General features: G+C 41.9%; 2 protein-coding genes across 7 annotated transcripts in view; both read left to right on the top strand.

The window, feature by feature from the left end:
• Window positions 1-8,496, top strand: part of NFXL1 (nuclear transcription factor, X-box binding like 1) — a 48,127-nt gene extending 39,631 nt beyond the window's left edge. For all 4 annotated transcript variants that reach the window (XM_045834550.1, XM_045834552.1, XM_045834551.1 and 1 more), the window contains exons 21-23: window positions 6,069-6,155; window positions 6,931-6,984; window positions 7,401-8,496. In XM_045834550.1, coding sequence (XP_045690506.1) covers window positions 6,069-6,155; window positions 6,931-6,984; window positions 7,401-7,568 — 309 coding nt within the window. In that variant the 3' untranslated portion in view covers window positions 7,569-8,496. The remainder of the gene's footprint in view (window positions 1-6,068; window positions 6,156-6,930; window positions 6,985-7,400) is intronic.
• Window positions 8,497-15,811: 7,315 nt separating this feature from the next.
• The window catches only part of CORIN (corin, serine peptidase), a 185,011-nt gene continuing 179,803 nt past the window's right edge, over window positions 15,812-21,019 (top strand). For 2 of the 3 annotated variants that reach the window (XM_045834548.1, XM_045834545.1), the window contains exon 1: window positions 15,812-15,921. In XM_045834548.1, coding sequence (XP_045690504.1) covers window positions 15,850-15,921 — 72 coding nt within the window. In that variant the 5' untranslated portion in view covers window positions 15,812-15,849. Of the gene's footprint in view, window positions 15,922-16,356; window positions 16,400-21,019 lie in introns of those variants that run through there. The other variant, XM_045834546.1, reaches the window with a different exon arrangement.

Raw genomic sequence — 21,019 nt, 5'->3', positions numbered from 1 at the left:
TATTGGGTATTGTGATCCCTCCTACTTTGTTCTTCTTTCTCAAGGATTGCTGAGATTATTCAGAGTCTTTTTTGGTTCCATACAAAGTTTTGAAACATTTGTTCTAGATCAGTGAAATATGCCATTGGTATTTTAATAGGAATTGTGTTGAATCTATAGATTGCTTTGGGTAGTATGGACATTTTAATGATGTTAATTCTTCCAATCCACAAACATGGCATATGCTTTAATTTTTTTGTATCTTTTTCAGTTTCTTTTTTCAGTGTTCTTTAGTTTTCCATGTGCAGGTCTTTTACCTCGGTTAAATTTATTCCGAGGTACTTTATTTGTCTTGTTGCTATAGTAAATGGGATTTTCCTCTCTAGTTTCTCTTTCTGATAGTTTGTTGTTGGTGTACAAAAATGCCATTGATTCTTAATATTGACTTTGTGTCCTGCTATTTTGCCAAATTCAGTAATTAGGTCGAGTAGTATTTTTGGTGGAGCCTGTAGGGTTTTCTGTGTACACTATGAGGTCATCTGCAAATAGTGACAGTTTTATTTCCTTCTTTCCAATATGGATGCTTTTTATTTTTTTTCTTATTTAATCACTATGGCTAGAACTGCCAGTACTACATTGAATAAGAGTGTTGAAAGTAGACATCCTTGTCTTGTTCCTGATCTTAAGGGGAAAGCTCTTAGTTTTATCCATTGAGTATAATATTGGCTGTAGGTTTCTCATATATGGTTTTCATATATGAGGTATGCTCCCTCTATTCCTACTTTGCTGAGTGTTTTTAATCACAAATAGATGCTGTATGTTATTAACTGCTTTTTCAGCATCTGTTGACATGATCATGTGGTTTTTGCCCTTCATTTTGCTTATGTGGTACATTACATTTATTGATTTGTGAATATTATACCACTCTTGCATCCCTGGGATGAATCCTACTTGGTCATGGTGTATGATCTTTTTAATGTATTTCTGAGTCTGGATTGCCAGAAAAATGATTTTGAGTGGGAAAAGGAAGGAGAAATTATAAGAGAAGGGAATAGGAACAAGGCAAAAGGAGAAAATAAAATTTAAAATGTAAGTAAAACAGGGAAATGTAGTGACAAAATGGAGGTAAGAAAAGGGAAGCATATAATATGAGGTTTGAAATAAAAAGTAGTGAACTAAAGGGAAGAAAATTGCAGAAAAACTGCAACAAAGTCAATAACAATGATAGCTGCACAAAAACTAATAAAGGTAGAAAGAGAATAATATTATACGAAAGAAAAAAGAATATGTCTACAGTAAAGACAAATGATTTTGAGAGGATGGGGGAGGGGAGATGATAAGAGTAATAAATAGAATAGAGGCTAAGAAAGGGAAAAAATAAAATTTCAAGCTCAAATAAGCAAGGGCAGGAGGAAGACAAAATGGATTAAGACAGTGGGAGAGGACCCTCTGAGATTGGAAATTAAAAAATAGTGAACAAAGAGGAAGAAGAAGTTGAAGAACAGTAGTAACCATATTATCCATGCCAAATAAGCCACAGTTTATAAAGGGGGAAAGAAAATTAAAAATTATAAGGAGGGGAAAAAGAACATTTGCTGACTAAAGGAAGAAAGAATGATTTTGAGAGGATAGAGGGAGGAGAAATAGTAAGAGTAAGGAATAGGAACAAGGCATAGTGTTCAGGAAAATAAGAAAGGGCAGGAAGAAGGCAAAATGGAGTAAGACAAGGGAAGGGGACAATGAGATTTGAAATAAAAAGAAATTAATATAAAAATCTAAGTAAAAAGAATGAAATGGAACAAAGAATAGTGAATTAGTTGGAATACAGTTGAAACAAAAGAAGAAATATTAAAAGGCTATGAAAAAGAAAGGAAAAAAATAATGCAAATTCTGCAGGAGAACGAGGTAGAATTCGTTTCAGCCAAGTTTGGTGTTTGCCTTCTGTCTTCTCTTTCTGAATTTGCTTCCTGCGTTTTATCAGCTCAAGGTCCTGGGGCAGATTGTCCAACTGCTGACAGCACTGCCTGTATCCCCTTCACCTGCCCCTAGAGGGGGCTTCTTTTGTGATTGGGAGGGTGGGATCCCTGAGTCTCCCCTGGAAGGCACTGTTCAGTCTTCTGGGAAAATTGTGGGTGTGTTCCCCTGCCCCTGTACCATCATTCTTGGTCTGCCCCAGCTTATTTCCAATAGGGTATCGTTTCTGATGAATTAGCTGTCTGTTTCAGGGGAGGGGCCAATCTGTGTAAGAGGGTTGCCTCTTTCCTGCTTGGTGTTGATGGCACCACTCTGGGTGTGGGCCGAGGCTGGGCAGGGCCCTGATTCCCCCTTGCTGCACAAATTTCTGATCTCCCTGCTTTGCTGGCCTCAGTGGAACAGGGCCTCAGGAAACAGTGTATTTTGTCTCCCTGAGAGTTGTTTAAAATGGGCCTTTTAGGTGTTTCTCTTTCTGTCTTTCTCTTGCAGGTATGTACCCTGCAGGAGGTTCTTGAGCTTGTCCTGTTTGTTCAGGAGTTGGGGGCTGGGTGTGTCCTTCCCTTCCTGGGGGTTCATCTCTGCTGGGGAAGGGGGCTCTGTCTAGCTATAAATAATCACAGGTGTTCAACTCCCACCTGTCCAGTTCTCAGCCCACTGCCCTCGCAGCAGACAGTCTCAAACTCTTCACTCTGGGCAACCTCCTCCTGCCAGCTGGACCAGACTGGGACCAAGAAATCCCTTTGCTGTGCACCTTCTGATCTCTCTGCCCAGCTGCACTCAGTGGGACCAAACCGTTCCCTCAGTCCTTTCCCCTTGCTGGCAGGGCAGCTGTGCATGGGGTCCCTGCCCAGCACTCCTCAGCTCCCCTTTTAAAAAGTCTCTCTGGGTGCTCCTACTGCAGCAGAGTCACTGTCCAGCGTTCTGTACACACCACCTCTCCAAAAAGCCACAAGTCTCTCACAGTCACAGCTGGCTGTAGCCTGCTTCCTCCGCCCGACCCAGGTGCCTGTAAATGCTTATTTTAAAAATCAGCTTTGTTTGGCATTTTGTTTTCTGTAGTTTAATAGTAAAAGATGATTTTGTTTTTATGTTGGAACCAAGTTCAGTCCCCCCCCCCCCCCCCGCTTCCTTTTTGGATAGAAAAAAAGGGCACTACACTTGTATTTGCACAGGAACACATGTGGGTAATAAAGTGAGTTTCATGGTTTAAGAAATAGTCTGGCCCTGGCCAGTGTGGCTCAGTTAGTTGGAGCATCGTTTTTTACACTGAAAGTTTGAGGGTTCAATTCCCAGTCAGGACACATACTTAGGCTGTGGGTTCAATCCCTGGTTGGGACACATATGTGAGGTATCCAGTCGATGTAACTCTCTTATATCAAAGTGCATCTCTCTCTCTTCCTCCCTCTCTCGCTCTCCATCCCCCCTCCTCTCTCTAAAAAATCAACATATTTTAAAAATTTAATAATAATAACAACAATAAAGAAATGATCTGGAATTAACCTTTGTTGCTTTTATGAAACTTTTTTTGCCATCAGTATTATGCTTTAAAAATGTTGTCTTAGAAAGACCTCACATGCACAGCCTTATAAAATTATAACATTCAAACTTGGAGAGAACTCGTTTTAATATAAAATAATGGTAACAGGAGGAAGAGGGCAAAAACTAACTATTGGAAAGCTCAGTGGCAACAAATTATATACCATTAGGCAAAACTGAGGGTGGAAGATTCGAGTTTTCAGATGCCAGTGCACCAGTGGCCGAATAGTCTTTTTCTAGTCCTCCTTTCCTTGACTTTCCTGTTGACCTCTGGTTTTTTCCCCTCTCAGTTACAGTTGTAACTCCTTCTTGTCTTCCTGTTTCTGTGGTCATTTCCTAAAGCTAGGCTCCTTTTTCATGCCTTTAAATTGACTCTCTTATCCATTCAACAAATATTTATTGAGAATCTTTTACTTTTATTGAGGGTCTTTTCATTTACTTTCATAGCTGCTACTGCTTTTTTCTGGGGTAAATAACTTCTGAATTTAAATTTATAGGCTTGACCTCATTTGGAGTTGAATTCCTAAGTTTTAGATGTTTAAATTGGACCGCCTTCACATGAAAATCAGCACTTAGTCAAGCCACCTTTACTCTGGGCTGCCTCTCAAGTTTTCTCTCAGATCTCATGTTAATTGTCCAAGGGCAGTTTGCCACCCATTAGAACTTTGGCCACAGCTTGTTCTTGGACAGTGGCTTCATAACACATTTTCTAGCCTCTGATCATAATACTTTCCCAGTGTAAATTCTTCCACAGTGGTTCTTCATCCACTGTGGGGAAAAAATAAGCATTTTATAAGAAACATGTACATATACACAGACTCAACATACAACAGAATCTATGATATTACCTTTCCTTGCTTGTCCAGTCTCATCCTCTAGCAGTTGTCTCTGTGAATGTGTTACATAAGTGCCCTAACATTTACACTACAGTCTCTTTTTGTCTGTGGATATGTATATCTTGCTTCTGTGTAAAATATAATGTTTGGGTTGGCCAGAAAATTTCTTTATCACTTTGCTCACAAGAGCCTGCCAACACCCAGTGTAAGCACTTGTTTGCGAAGGTCTTCTTTCCTTGACTGTGAAGGAAAGAATTAGTGGCAGGTGCTTCTTCCTCTTTGCTTTCTTTGTACTGGGGCCTAGCATTTTCTCAAGAGCTTTGTGGTTCTAGGCACGTCTATAACCTTGTTTCCTCATCTGTGAAATAACGTTAATACATAGATTTATTGAAAGGAATACAAGAGGTGATGCTTATATAGCATTTAGCACAATGACTGCTATGTTTAGTAACATAGTATGTTTAATTTTTAATAATATAACAGTAGCTGCTAATAGTAGCTATTATTATTATTAGTGTAGTACTTATTATTATACTCTTTTCATTATTATGTCCCCTGTCCCTAACACAGCATTTGGCATGTAGTGGGCACTCTGAGTACCTTTCGAATGAAAAAAGATGTCCTTCTTTCAGGCTTATAGACTTGATGTCCACAAACACACATTTTTGTCTTTAATATTTGCTCATGATATTTTTTCTTGTTTTGGACTACCCTCAGAGGACAAAGCTGTGTTTATTTTCAACATCTGCCAAAAATGAAGAAGTAAAGGGGGAAAACCCCTCTAAGTAATAAAATACCATTCTACAAAGTGCTTTCACTGAAGCATATACACTTTGTTTATAGGAAGTGGTGGTCTTAACTCTGGTAGATGCAAACTAAAAAACTAGAGTCTGAGAGAGGAGAAATGATACAAATAGGTACCCTTAGAGCAAAAGTACATCTGGCAGCAAGAAGTAGGAGATGAATAAAAGATCCATAAAATCAAAGCTTGAGACTACTTAAAATAAGGACCACTTGATTTATTATAACATAATACACAAATTGATCATAGTATTGCTATCAAGTCATTAAGGAAAAAGTACATTAGTTTTTTGTTTCTTTAAGGAGACAGTGAAGTGCAGATACAACCTGTAGGATGATTTTTATTTAAACTTAAGAAAGGTTTACGGGTTGAGAGGAAAATCTGTAGCTCTTTAGAAAAGGCTCTAGACTTGCACTGAGTTGGTAGCCACTAGCCACATATGTCTGTTTAAGTTTGAATTTTAATGAATTAACATTAAATAGTATTAACCATTATTTCCTGGATTTCACTAGCCACACTTTGAGTGCCCAGTAGCCATTTGTGGTTAGTGCTGCTCCATTGGGTAGTGCAGATTTAGAATGTTTCCAGTGTGTCAGAGGGCAGTTGGTGGCACTGCTCTCAACATTTTATTCCCTGGAAGTTTTAGAAGATTAACAAGAAATAAAAAAAAACTAAAGTTTTCTCAACAGTTGCACTCAGTAAATGGATGGTTTTAATTTGATGGTATTTGTTTTTTTGTAATTAAGAAAAAATAAGGTAATAATCGCTCTTTGGACCAAGAAATTTGATGCTTGCATCCATATTGTTATTAAATATTAATGGATATGACTGTTAAATATTTTGCATAATTTTAAGCTGTTAGAGAATTTTTGCTTAAGACGTACAGTTAGAACTTTGAGAGAAAAGTCTTAAATCCGAAATGTGAAAATTTTTGTTTGTAGGAATTGCAGTGCAACAAAGTACGTGAAAATCAGATTTCCATAGAATGCGATACAACGTGCAAGGAGATGAAGCGGAAAGCGTCTGAGGTGACGTCACATTAAATACTGTCTTTGATGTGCCAGTGGCCTTTCCCTGCTTATTTTGTGCATTTTTAATGCTCTTATTATGAATGACTTGAAATCTCATTTTTTGATTTTGTAATTACAGCTTAGTTTTATAGGCCTACTTTGAATCTGCAGGGGTGCTTTTTATTTACTGTGTACCAGATTTTCCATCCTCTAGACCAGTTAGTGCGTGTGCTCTGGGACATGGTCGTTCATCTTAACATTAGTGTGAGCCTCCTGAAAGTCAGGCTAAAATAATATAAAAATAAGGTTTTAGGATTCTTTGCTGTCTGGGTTACCTCCTGTATTACTGTTTCCCTTATTCAACCCCGTCAGTGAATAAATTCTTGATTTTGTTTGAAACTGAAACTATTTTCCCTTCAAGACATTTGAAGTAAATGGTCAATTTCAACTTTAGAAAGAGAGTGGTGTTTAGTAATTTTAATCATAGCTTCTTAGTATGGTTACTCAAGAGAAAAAAAATCCAGTTTTAAAAGCATTTCTGTTTATACTATTGTAACTCTTCGAACTGTGGTCTAATATCTGTTATGGTTGTTAAATTGAAGTGTTCGTGTGAGGTATAACGTTTTACCTCTCCTCGCCCCACTCTGTTAGACAGTACCGTGGTAACACTAGTTTCCAGTATAAAGCTTCCAAAAGTAGTTATGGTTAGTGGAGCATCAGTGAGAAGATGTTAAAATTCTATATAAAATTTGACAATTACAATGCTGGTTTACTTTTAAATGTCTGTAAACAGATAAAAGAAGCAGAAGCCAAAGCTGCTCTTGAAGAGGAAAAACGAAAACAACAGGTAACTGAACAAAATACCTAGGTTTGTGTTTCTTTGCGTCATTGTTGGTTGTGTATTGTAGAGACCCAGTAGATTATTGGTGTTGAAGAATAAAACTGATGCCTATATTTTAGGGCACTCTGATTTAATCATTTCTGTATTTAGTGTCAAAGTCAGGCCTGCCATCTGAAATACTCTTCTATTACTCCCCACTTCCCTTTCTGCTTTCCTGAAGTCTGAATTTGTTGAATACAATTAGTAGTAGAGCGATTTTTTTGAACAATCACATCAATATATTTATTGATCAGTAAATATCAATATATTTATATATCACTACTATTAAAAAATTTCCCAAAAATGATGTATTTTCATTTAAGTGGAAAATTTTAAACGAATGTATGTATTGGTTTTAATAAAATAATACTATTTTGATTTAGGCTGAATTGGAGGCTTTTGAAAACAGACTGAAGGGTCGTCGGAAGAAGAACAGGAAAAGAGATGAAGTGGCGGTTGAGCTAACGCTGTGGCAAAAGTATAAATATCGTCTCCTTCCAGTGTGTACAGTTGTGGTGTGTGTGTTCGCCTGGTACATAGCCTGGGGGTGAACTAAAGCTTTTTACCTGTTAATATACCTCAGATTGGGTTTAGATACGTTATTAAATTTGGAATACTAGGAAGTGTATATTGTACATGATATACATTCGCATTCATGTCTCTGTTCCCTTCCATTTGTTGTTAGAAGGATAGAATGTTAAGCTTTATCTTAATTTAATGTATGAGAAGTGGCAGTATAACATTGTTTGATATTAAAAGCATGACTGGATTTATAAAGTGTTTCATAAGGCATAGTTAGTAGCAGGGTAACATGTTGTTGTTCATTGTGCTTCCTTGTATTAACATAGTCATTTCATTTACTATTTGAAACCAAGATATTTTTTCCCAAATTAAGATGAAACTGAGCCATATGTGCAGAAAGAGCAATGTTTCATGTTTTAGTTACTTGTTAAAAAGTACTTTTCTTCATCATGTAATTTGTACTTTAAAACAATGATTCTCTGAAAGACCTCTTAAATTATAATATGAAGTTATACAATTAGATTCCAGACATTGGTTTATTAGTGAGGAATTTTTACCAGTTATTGAAATAAATTTTTATGTAGCGTGTTCCTCAGAGGAATATAGAATTGTTTTCAGAATATGCCAGGCTAGATTCCTCACACGTGACTATTTCTAGTGTAGGAAGTTTTCAGCTGATGTCGGCATGTTTTGTAAAACTTGTCTGTGTCTTTTCAAAGTAATAATAAAAGAAAAACTAATATTTATGAGCACTATGTGCTGAGCACAGGGCTTATGAGCTTTATGTACTTTATTCTCATGTTTTCTTACTGTAAGTAGATTTTATCTGGAAGTAATTAGTTCTTATGAAATCAGGCTGATAGAGAAATGTCAGTACCAAATCTGTTTGAATTGTAAGTCATTTTAAATGGTTTTGTTATTTAATTTTTGTATGATTAATGTTTTCATTAAAGTTTTTCATACCAAATTTGTAATCTAGCATATTTACTAATATCTAAAATATTCAGGAGCCTGTAGGTTTAGGCTATGTATTAGTATCAACCTATAAAACTCCAAAATTTGATGCAAAATGTAGTAATTTCTAGATAGTAAAAAGTGGTAGAAATATGTTTTAAACAAGTGCAATGAAGGATTTTTAAATTTTGCTAAATTTAACTCGGTGTTTTTTTTAATGCCTTGTTGATGAATCAGGTATTAGCTGGTGTTTAAAATCAAAGGGCACTCATTCCTTTCTTTACGGGCTTTGTGTTTTGCTATTAGTTTTAGGGGTTTTTTTGTTTTGTTTTTTTTCCAGTTTCCTCAGTGATAGAGTTACTGGGTTGGTGTCCAGAAGCTCTGAATTAGAGCTGCTACTCCCGGGGTCACCTCACTCTGCTCTGAAACGAGCGGTAAAGACTACGAGCCACTGGGAGTGTCTCCTTGAAAAGCTGTTTTCATGCCAGAACCTTGGCCTACTCAACAAGCCTGAAGCCTAGCTCGTGTCTGTCGGCCGTTCTTCTGGTCTTGCTAGGTTTTCTGTCTAATTTGTGGTAAAGAATTTAGTGAGCAGAAGAAGGAAATTGAATGAATGACAAATTAAACTCTTTGCTGTTTTTTTTTATTTGCTTGGCTGTTATCACAGAGCTTAATTTGCCCAAAGTCACACAACTGTTTATTCATTTATTCAACCAATACATGTGTTTCCTCTGTGACAGGTACTTTCTAGAGATAACAGCGATCCTTCAGGGAGCTGCTGCAAGAGTGGAGGAGATAAAAAAATGAATGCGATGCCATGTCTAATAAATGGTATTAAAAAATAAGAGACAGTACAGAAAGTGGTGGGAGTGGGGTGAAAGAGCACTAGCTACTTTAGATTAGGAAAGTCCCTCAGCAATTGGTTCATATCAGCTGTGACCTGAATGACTTTCACTTGGAGATCTGAGGGGAAAGTCTGTGAGGGGTTGAAAGCAGCAAGTACAAAGTCCCTGAGTTGCTAGGCACCAGAAGGGCTGGTGTGGCTGGAGCTGAAGAGAGTGAGAGGGAGAGAGGGTCTAGGGCCAGTTCATACATGCCTAATAGACCATAGTAAGGAATTGGGATTTTATTCTAGTTGCAGTGGGCAGCATTTAAATGGGGAATAGTTATTTATTTATTTATTTATTTATTTTAATGTGGCTGGCTGCTGTGTGGAGAAAAAACTAAGGGAGCAAGCATCAAAGCAGGGAGGGAGATGATTGGGAAGTGGTCCAGGCTGGAGGTGCTGGTAGTACTCAGCTTCAAAGGCCCATGCCTCCAGTTCCCACAGGGCCCCATTGCTCGGAGCCAGTGACATGAGGATGCTGCAGAAACCACCAGACAATGAGCAGAAGGGGAATGAACGAAACACGAGTTTTTTAAGGTTAAAATGAAGTTAAATTTGGTGTCAATACACTAATTTTCTGAGGGAAATAAAGCAATACCTGTCCTTTCTGTGTCTGTCTGAGCCAGTTGGAGAAGGCATGGAAAAAGTTTTCAAATAGCCACTAAGAAAAGATAAAATTGTGACTGTGATGACCATCATTTCTTACTGTGTCATTATAAAAGTTTATTATTAGCTTACTGTTTGAAATTTGTGGAATGTTTATATTGATACCTTTAAAGTTTTTTGCCTTAAAACACTTTCAGGGATTGGCAAACACCTAGTGTTTGTATTTCAGTTAATTTCACTATTCATGTCCCAATTAAATTTAGATTATCCCAAAAGAACTGGTATGATCTTTGCTGAAATTGCCAAAGGAACTTTATTGAACAAAAGCATTAACGTGCTTTTCACAAAGAAGTCTGATGCTTGAATTTTATGGCTATGAATGCTAACAATTTTAAACACAGGTAAGTATCTGTAGTAGTGTTTAAAGATGACCTGTGAAGACTTTTTGGCTTGTTATGTTAATTTCAGGGGACCCTGGTGACTCCAGCAGTTGTGTTTGCCCACCCTGAGACAGATGTCTCAGGTCTGAGGCTGGAGTTGATGTAAGGCCTCTGTGTGCCTTGTCTGGTCTGTGGAAGCTGCCCTTTTCATTGAGTGGCAGTGTTTGGCCTCCCTAAGCCTTGGGCCTCAGGGTCTGCCTGTGAGGTTGATGAGCTCCATAGAGGGAGGAAGAAGCAGAGTACTGATGACTACCTCCTAGAAGAGAGGTGACTGTGGGGGGCTGGGGGGAGCTAGGAGCCCCTCTGCTCTCCAAACTCTTTTAAGGGACAGAGACCAGATGTCCATTTGGGAAACCATTTTCATGTATTTCAGAATCTTGCTTAGTTTTCTTTCCAATTAATGTGGGGGCATGTATTGAAATGGTGCTATGAAGAGTTACCCACCTACAGCCGGAAATTCCACAGTTCTGATTCATTTAGTTAAAATGTCTCTAGAGAGACACTCCCTAACTACTCTTATCACCATCACCTGGCTTTTGTCTGTCTTCCTCTAATACTTTCTCCTCGCAGCACTAGACAGTACCTGTCCTTGTATTGTGTATTGTGTGTGAATCCTTTCACTAGAACTAAGCTCCAGGAAGGCAGGGTGCGGTTTTCTTTACAGCCGGAACTCTAGCCGGGAACTGTGCCTGGCCACGTAGTAGATGCTGGGGATCGTTTCCTAGGGCTGCCATAACAAAATGCCACAGTGTGGTTTGAAACAGCAAGAGTGTATTCTCTCACAGTTCAAAGTCCAGAAGTCTAATCAGCAGGGTTGATTCCATCTGGAGACTCCGGGAGAAACCGTTCCCTGCCTTTCTTCCAGCTTCTGGTTTTGGGCATTAATCCTTCAAGAGTCTCTTGGCTTGTAGACACATCACTCCAAACTCATCTCCATTTTCAGTGTTCTGTCTTGTGAGTCCTGTTCTGTCTCTTACAGAGACCCTCTTTGTACTTAGGGCTCATTCCATTCCAGTATACTCTCATTTTAGTTAATTACGTCTGCAACGACCCTATTTCCAAATAAGGAAGGTTATAGTTTTAAGTTCCTGGTGGACATTAGTTTGGGGGAGGGGCACTAGACAACCCACAACAGCGCTCAATAAATACATGATGGATGAATGAATGAATTCAGAGTAATTGTAGGCTATAAACTCCTTGGGTACTTTGCATTAGTCCTAATAATTGCTGCAGAAGGTGGAGGTTAAGAGGTCAGTTTAGTTAGTTGCAGATTGCTTGGGTTCCAGTTGTGGTTCTGAAACCAGAAAAGTCGGCGTTGGGGCTGCCTGTCACCACCAAAATCCAGAAGCAGATGCGGGATCTTTACGGGCGCATTAGGCAGATGGCCGGTGATCTGAGAAGACGGTGGGTACATATCCTAACAGATTGGCTTACACTTCCTTTCAAGCCAGCCTATTTTATGAGGAAAAAGTGTAGGTAAGGGATTCGGAATTCAGGAAAGAAGTTAGTCAGATAAAAGCTGCAGTCTGGTAATTTCCCTAACATCCTTTCATCTGATTTTCTTTATCTGTGTCCTGGGGGGTGGACTGCTCTCCCCAGAACATAATGGCTCAGATAGCACGTTGATTGCTTATGGTCTCTTCTGGAGCTCAAAGGTCAATCGCTGTGGTCTCCTGGAGTCAGGGTGGGCCATGCCTTCAGCTCCTGAAACAATAGCTCTTTACATGCATTAACTACTAGGCTTATTAACTATTACCTTAAACTAAAATTTTCTAACTCCCGAGTTCCCCATTAGTTCTGCCATTTTCTAGTTGTGAGATCTCAGGCACTTATTTAACTTCTGTAAGCCTCAGTCTCCTCTAACAAGGAGAAACAATGGTAAGTGCCCAATAAGTAGTAGCTATTATGTGTCTGCAATTATTTTAAAGCACTTTTCATATTTAATTAATCCCTTTGATAGTCTATGATGTAGATTTATTATTATTCTCACTTTATAACAGAGGAAACTAGGTTTGTTTCAACAATTAGAAACAGAATATATGTGTCAATTTGTGAAGTCCCTGGCACATAGGGCTGAGACACTCTTAGCTATAATAATATAATGTGACTTAATCTTATAAATTCAAGACTTCTCTTATAAATTTATTCATAATCAGAAGAGAAAAACGTTCACTGAGGCACCTCTGTTGCTCACGTGGTCATTGTCACTGTGGGGGGGACTGGTCCCAGGAAGACCAGGCAGGACGCTGGCAAAAGTGGGGGTGCGGTGGGGGGGTGGGCTGTGGAGGGGTATTTGGGCAGTCAAAATTCAGTATGTGCCCTGGTGTTGCGGGAAACATTGAACGTGAATGAGCACCAGGGGTGTGAGGGTGCTAAAAATACAACTCCTTTGGAACTGTTTATGGGCCGGTTCTTATTACCTTCTTCCCCATGACCACTCTGGTATGTTAGAGTAGGGGATCGATGTCTCAGAAATATATGTAGCAAACAATGTCTACATGGGCTACTTTGATCATGTTTTAGTGTGCTGGAATATATTATTTCAGATACTACGTTGTTTTCACCTTTTACACTCCTCCCTGCATCAGGTAAATGTACAATTGTTTCTTGCTTTGTTCTTTTTTTTTTTTTTAGATTTTATGTACTATTTTTAGAGAGGGGGGAAGGGAGAGAGAAAGAGAGGGAGAGAAACATCAATATGCAAGAGAAACATCCACTGGTTGCCTCTCTTACGCTCTGAACCAGGGACCTGCCCCGAAATCCAGGCATAGGCCCTTGACTGGGAATCAAACCGGTAACCTTTCAGTTCACAGACTGGCACTGAATCCACTGAGCCACAACAGCCAGGGTGCTTTGTTCTTTTTACTTTAAAGGCTTTGCATTTTCAGCTAAAAAAGTCATACTCTAACTCTTTCAAGCCAGTCCTACATTATTTGCAAGTGTTTTCCATAGTTTATGCATATCTGTGCTTGCTTAATGTACGTATTCCAGTAGACTGCACGCTCTGAGAGGGCAGGAACTCTATTTTATTCGTCTGGCAGCTAGCAAATCCTCAGTGAGTGTTATCTGAACAAATAGCTGAATAGATAAGCCACGGGGAAGCCTTTGTTTTAGCCACTGCCTGCCTCTTACCATCCTAGGATTCTGGCTGCCTCCCTAGGATCTCTCTTTCTTGTTCTCAAATTGCCTTTATAATACTAAGCACTGAATGGGTCTGTAATATATGTAACCAGAGTTTGATCTGTGAAATCACCCTTTCCTGAGATACATTCACTACCTTTTGATTTTTCCATAAATCTTTTTTTCTTTTAAATCATTTTATTAGTTGGATTTATACTTGAAATGCTAGATGATAATTTCAGAGGCAAAATATGTTTCTTTTTGTAAAACTGAAGTATTTCAGAATACTAGGTGATGGTCTTCACTTTAAGTGGAAAGGCAAATGCAGCAAAAATTTTAAGGAATAATTCAAACAGGTCATTGGAGATTACTGTGAGGCTTCTAACATTTTTATGATTCCTTATAAATGTTACAAAGAGTATAAAAATAGCTGTTTATCCTCATGAAAAGGATAATATCTCAAGTGTTAACTCTGGTGCCATTGGGAACTAGAACTGGTTGGGTTTTCTCGCTAAAAGAAGTTTTACACCGTCAATGCATGCATTCAGCTTTAGTCCCTGGAAGAGCACAGTGTAGTTGTGGGATAGAGAAGGGAGACTATCGCCTCTGTCTGAAATTCACCTTTTAGCTACTTTAATTTCACAGTTCCTGTAGCACCTCCACCAGAGGGCAGAATGTGGAAGAGAACCGAGGTGAAACAGAAATTTATACTTGGCTTCGGAATGCCTGTAGAAACCTTGAACATTGAATCCAAACCCTCATTTTATAAACAGCTCATTGTGGCCCTGAGAGACTAATGATCTGGTCAAGGCGGCGCTGGCAGATACATCACCTGGTCTCCTGATAATTTCAGGCTGGTGCCCCTGCAGCAGTGACTTGTGACTTGGCCCTATCTTACTGAGAGCACACCCCGGAATGACACTGCCTCTGGAGAATCCCAGCTCAGTGCTTGCTGTCTGTGTACACTTAGGCTGGTTCCTTTGACTCTCTAAATCTTTTTCATCTCTAAAACAATAATAGCATCTACCTCATAAAGTGGTGGTAGAACTAAGAGAATGCATGTGTAGTGTTTAACACAGAGCCTGCGACTAAGCTTAATTTTTGTGAATTATGATAGACTTGTCAGATTTTGGGTTTCAAATCTGATGTTTAGAACACTGTCAGAATTGGTTTCAACTATTATGCTGTCATTTCTACTTTCTCATCATTTCAGAAACAAAATTTTGCAAATCCTACACCCCCCACACACATACTGTATTATTCAAGAAACAGGTGTCTAGTACATATTTTGTTGACTGTGGTGGCTTCCTGCAGGATAATGGAGATGGGTTTATTCAATAACCTCCTGACTAATTTTTGAAATTTCCATTAGATCTTGACTAAAGTTGGGTGCAAAAAAATTACTAAGAAAAATGAAGGTAGTTTTGTTGTTGTTGTTTTGCTTTTTTATGCCAAACACTTGACCACTGTCTGGGGCTTCAAGTGAAAAACTAGACTTTACCTGCTGTAAGTACCTGCAGTAACCCCCCTCGCTGCCTGAGGAGGAGCGGCTGCTGGTGAACACCAAACCGCACAGAGTGGCCGGTCCCTGAGGTTCAGCCTGTGGGTGCTCTCCGCAGGAACCAGGTTTCTGGGGGCAGGCTGGGGTCCTCCCTCCTCCCTGTAGGCTCAGCGAAGTCTCAGGCAGTCTTTCGAAAACAGTTTCTTCACTAAACGGATAACAGAAGGCAAGTTCCTATTTGCTTAATGCAAATACTGCTCGCCTTAGAAACGTTAAACGTGGCCTCTAATTGCCAGTGTGTGCGGTTATTTTGATTTTTACTTGGCTACGCTCTAGCTAAAAGGAAAGGGTCTAGGATACAAGGAGGTTTTGCAAAGCCCAGAAACAACTCCTTTGCTCCCAATTACTCTTTCTCCTACAGCCAAACTTTCAGGGCTCATCTTTTTCGTGCTGCCATCAGGAGGTGTTAAGTTTTTGGGGGTAGGGGGAGGATGGTGATGGGGGAGGCAGCATTTGACTTGGCTTGGAGTTTGCCCCAGAAGAATAACTTTTTTGAATGCAGAGAGGTGGGGTTGCGGAGAACCTGTCATTAAGGGTTCTTATGGGTGGGACCCGGAGCCAGGAATGAAGAGGGAGTGGTCCGCGGGTGGGATCTGTTGATCAGACAAAATGTAGGGCCCGGTCCCTTGAAGTTCAGCCAGTCTCTTCCTGAGTAAGGAGCAAGGCACACGGAGTTCTCTCCCAGGGGCACGCAGGGGGAGAAAAGCGACCAAGATAAGAGTGGACAGAGGAAAAAGCGAGACATGTTCTCCGTGAAACAGTCCCCTGCCCTCGCTCCGGACGAGCGCTACCGCGGAGCCGGGGCCCGGAAGCGGGTAAGACCCATGAAGCCCACTCGGTGGGCAAACAGGTCGGATGACCTTTCAGGCCGGATGAATTCAGGGTTAACCCCTCTTGCCCGTGCTCCCTCCTCCCTTCAGTTGCCACCTCCTTTCCCAGCCCTGTGCTGAGCGCCTTGCAGCCAGTCCCAGCGCTCACGCCTTCCTCCCCAGTAGCCTAGCGTCCCGGACCCTCCCAGGGTCACGGGCAGTGTTTTCTTAAGTGTTCAAGTCGGGTTGGTCCCGAGACCGGCTTGATTCCACACCCAGGCGATGGCAGGTCTCCTGCCGAATCCCTCCTCCACCCTGCACCCTCCGCACAGCAACTGGACTCGCCCCGCGCTGGGGCGCCCGGGGAAAACGCAGAAGGAGCCGGAGCTAGGAGAAGCAGCCCCTCGGGGGAACCGGCTTCCTCTCTGCGCCCGAGTTGCCCGGCACCTGGAAGGACTGCGCAGCAGCCTTGCCGGCCCCAGACGTAAGCCTCCTTCAACCTTTGCGCGCCTCAGTCTCGTCCCTTTCAGAGCCAGGACTGGCCCTTGGTTTCCCTACGACCAGTAGGTACCTGGAGATCGCTGGACCACTCACTCTATGTGTTGGCATCTCAGAACCAGTTCCACTTGCGGGGTGCCGGAAATTCCTGTGTCCCCTGCGCACAAACTTTGTCTCCAGCGCATACCTGCCCAGGTACCCCGGACGCCGGCTGCCGGAGAGCGTAGATTTGAGTTGCTCCGGGTTTGGCGGGTTCCGTGTCCTGGGAAAGCTCCTTGTCCTGGGAAAGCTCATTGTCCTGGGAAGTGACGTCTCCTTCGGGAGAGGAAAGGTAGGGAGTAACACCACGGATGGTCCTCACTGCCCTGAAGCCCCAGAATCTGGTTCTAATTTGCAGCTGCTTTCTGTGGTGTCAGGAAGGTCCCAGCTGCACAAACTCAGGGAGGGACTGGTGACCGCTCTGTGCTGTAGGGACTGAGGGCTGCGCCGGTGGAGGAAGGTGGTGTGCGGGATCCCGCTGGGACTCATCCCCCGGCTCCCGCGGCGGGCAACTCCGCTCCTGGTGACTCCCTCTGGGGCCGGTGGATGGCGGTGCAGGCGCTTCTTACGCTGCTGGTAATTCCCGTGACCCAACCCTAGGAGCTAGCAGTAGGAAGCTCATCAGGGAAGCTGCGGGGCTGGGCATTCCCGAGGAATCTGTCCCTGAAATTCATTAAGTGATGCTTTCCTTCCGCGGGGAACTTCTGAGAACAATGCACTACAGCGACCAACTCTTGTACAACTTTTTTTTTTTTTTTTTTGTAATGTACTGATGGAAGCCAAACTTCGTAAAGGAATGGCCAACTGCTACCGCACAAGGAGTGAAGTCAGGGCTCGCTGGTTATGTTATCCAGAGACAGACATTTTAGCTGAAGGTGTTGAAATGAAAGGGGAGGCGAAACATTCACTTTTGGCATAACCCAGAGAGAATGAGAAGAAACAATGAATTTTTTTTAAGTTCCAAAATCAGTTTTTGTCCCAGTCCCAATAGTATTCAGTAGCATGTTTGTTATTATTGGGTGCGGATAGTTTTGTTGTGTGGAACAACACTAACAACCACCCTCCCCCAAGCCAGGTCTCTGGGGGTAGGGGAGTGAGACTAGGTGTCTGCCTAAACAAGTGTGAGGCCTGGGCTGAGCAGTCGGGTTTTCTCCAGAATCCTTTCCAGATCACGGAGAGTTGCACTAGGATGAACTATTTTTAGAGTGATCTGGGTGCGGAATCACATAAACCTCAAAACCTCGAGATGCTGGAAAGCTTTATTTAGGGGAAGGGGGCTCTCCCCAGAAGGTTCCTTGCAGGATAGGATTGCAGTCCAATGATGAAAGACTCAGTTAACCTTCCAGGAGGTTAAAGAGACAAGGATTACTTTATTAATCTCACCAAGTACATTTCCAGGCATAGTGAAGCTTTTTTAAAGATACAAAATTAATCACAGTGGAAACCCTCTTGCTGCTGCAGAAATCTTAATGGCAGTGGCCCAGAGGTATGGGGCCTCTAGCCCACGGCAGCTGTGCTGTTGTTTGGCGAGGTCCCTGTTTCTCAGCATGGCCTCGTCTGGATGTCAGCACGTCCCGACTTGATGGCCCTCGGGTGCCCTTCTCTATTGTTGGGGGCAAACAGGAGGCTGTAGGAGAAGCCCAGCGGCTTGTATCTCCAGAGAATTAGTCTTGCCACTCTCAGAAATCTGTATTTCAGAGCTCCAGTGTGTTAGTGAGGTATTCTGTGGATCATTTCCGTCTTTCCCTGGCTTTCAGCCTCCCTGCACATGAAGACCTGTGGCCTCAGGCTTTCTGAGCATCCCTGCTGCTGGGGGAATGGGTGCTCCCTGACAACCAGGAAAGCCATGTTAGAAAATTTTTGCTGAAGGGAGAAAGTTTTCTTTAAAAAAAATATTTTATTGATTATGCTATTACAGTTGTCCCATTTTCCCTCCTTTATTCCCCTCTGCTTTGCACACCCTCTCCCACCCACATTCCCCCCCCCCCTTTAGTTCATGTCCATGGGTCATACATATAAATTCTTTGGCTTCTACATTTCCTATACTATTCTTAACCTCCCCCTGTCTATTTTCTACCTACCATCTATGCTACTTACTCTCTGTACCTTTTTCCCCCTCTTTCCCTCCCACTCCCCTGTTGATAATCCTCTATGTGATCTCCATTTCTGTGGCTCTGTTCCTGTGCTAGTTGTTTCCTTAGTTTGTTTTTGTTCTTGTTTTAGGTGTGGTTGTTAATAACTGCAAGTTTACTGTCATTTTACTGTTCATATTTTTTTATCTTCTTTTTCTTAGATAAATCCCTTTATCATTTCATATAATAAGGGTTTGGTGATGATGAACTCCTTTCACTTGACCTTATCTGAGAAGCACTTTATCTGCCCTTCCACTCTAAATGAAAGCTTTGCTGAATAGAGTAATCTTGGATGTAGGTTCTTGCCTTTCATGACTCAGAATACTTCTTTCCAGCCCCTTCTTGCCTATAAGGACTTTTTTGAGAAATCAGCTGATAGTGTTATGGGAACTCCTTTGTAGGTAACTGTCTTCTTTTTCTCTTGCTGCTTCTAAGATTCTCTCCATATTTTTAATCCTGGGTAATGTAATTATGTGCCTTGGTGTGTTTCTCCTTGGTTCCAACTTCTTTGGGACTCTCTGAGCTTCCTGGACTTCCTGGAAGTCTATTTCCTTTGCCAGATTGGGGAAGTTCTCCTTCATTATTTGTTCAAATAAATTTTCAATTTGTTGCTCTTCTTCTCCTTCTAGTACCCATATAATTCAGATGCTGGAACATTTAAAGATGTCCTGAAGGTTCCTAAGCCTTTCCTCATTTATTTGAATTCTTGTTTCTTCATTCTTATCTGGTTGGATGTTTCTTTCTTTCTTTCTGGCCCACTATTGGTTCCCTGTACAGTTTCCTTTATTTCACGTAGCATTGCCTTCATTTTTTCATTTAATTTGCTACCAAATTCAACCAATTCTGTGAGCATCCTGATTACCAGTGTTTTGAACTGTGCATCTGATAGGTTGGCTATCTTTTTGTCACTTAGTTGTATTTTTTTGGAGCTTTGATCTGTTCATTCATTTGGACCTTTTTTTTTTTTGTCTCAGCGTGCCTGTTGCATTGTGAGGGGTGGAGCCTTCAGTGTTCACGAGGGCGGGGCAACCCAGTCGCTGCGTTGTGACGTCTATGTGGGGAAGGGGTCCAAGGGGGAACAATGGAGCTTGCTCCGCTTTCTGTCCGATTTCAGTCACTTCCCCTGCTTCCCACTAGCGAAGTGGACCCTTCTGGTGCTGATTCCCAGGTAGGTTGGCTTGTGTCCATTCTAGGACCCTGTGGGTCTCTCCAACGAACTCTCCTGTGAGGCTGGGAGTTTCTCCTGATGCCGCTTCAACCCCCACGGGTGTTTTCAATCAGTGGTTTGATGTTTTATTTCCCCGCGCTGGCGCTCTGGGTTGCGAGGTTTGTCTCGCTCCCCAGGTGTTCCTCCCGGTTTATCCGCACGTGAATGTGGGACCACCTGCTCCACCAGCTGCTGCCTCGCCTGGTCTGCCTGGCTGGGTCCACCAGCCACCACCTCCACAATCCGGCTAGCTGCAGCCTTGCTCTGCTCCACAATCCACTGCTTCGCCGGGTCCTCCACCGCCGCTTTGCCACTGGTCCTCTCCACCCGACTGCCCATCTCCGCCCCTCCTACTGGTCTGGATGGATGTTTCTTTTTTAACTCCTTGGTTGTTGGACTTCCATATAGTTCAATTTTCTGTCAGTTCTGGTTGCTTTTTGTTTTTAAATTTTTGTCCTTCTTGTGGTTGTGCAAGGAGGCACAGCGTGCCTACCTACATCTCCATCTTGGCCAGAAGTCGAGAAAGATATCTTTAATGTGCCACTGCTGCCTTAGTTAGCTGGCCACCAAGTATGCATTCCTGTGTCCTGTTTGCTCCCTCACGGTTCTCGGCATTCCACTGTCTGACCCAGTGGAAAGTGGGGCTCGTTGGCTAAAGGATACTGACCTCTATAAAATATTAGATGCACACTAAGCTCTCAAGGACCCCTCCCTCCCCCAGACTCACCTGTTCTTCACAATCTACTCAGACAAATGCACACATGTGCACATACCATGTATTTGTGTATTTTAGTGTGTTCATAGAGGGTGAGAATGGAAGAAATCACAAGAGTGAAAAGTGCCATAGGTGACATGCCTTGGTGGATACAGTATGGATTTTGGTGTTAAAGCTAAATCCAAATTTCTTAAAAGCTGCAAAGCCCTGAGCCAGTCAGATAATCTTGCTGGGCCTTGATTTCCTTTTGCAGCAAATATGGGCACTACTGCTGATAACCTATAAGGACACCGACAGGACTAAAGAAATGATTATGTCCTAGAAGTACTACGTGTAACAGTTGTGCCTGCTCTGTGAGGGCTCCCTCACCTGGTTGTAGTTATACGGAGCTGGTCTCATCTCAGACTCGGCGAGCCTCCCAGGCCTTTCTCCACAGCCAGCCTTCGGTGATTCCAGAGCTGCGCAGTCCTGTAGAGTAGCTGCTAGCCACAGGAGATGATTGGAATTAATCAA

The sequence above is a fragment of the Phyllostomus hastatus genome, unplaced genomic scaffold, assembly GCF_019186645.2.
Source record: "Phyllostomus hastatus isolate PE091 unplaced genomic scaffold, TTU_PhHast_1.1 phas_contig_196, whole genome shotgun sequence".
In the NCBI taxonomy this organism is placed as follows: Eukaryota; Metazoa; Chordata; class Mammalia; order Chiroptera; family Phyllostomidae; genus Phyllostomus; species Phyllostomus hastatus.
This window is presented reverse-complemented; position numbering and strand designations above follow the sequence as displayed.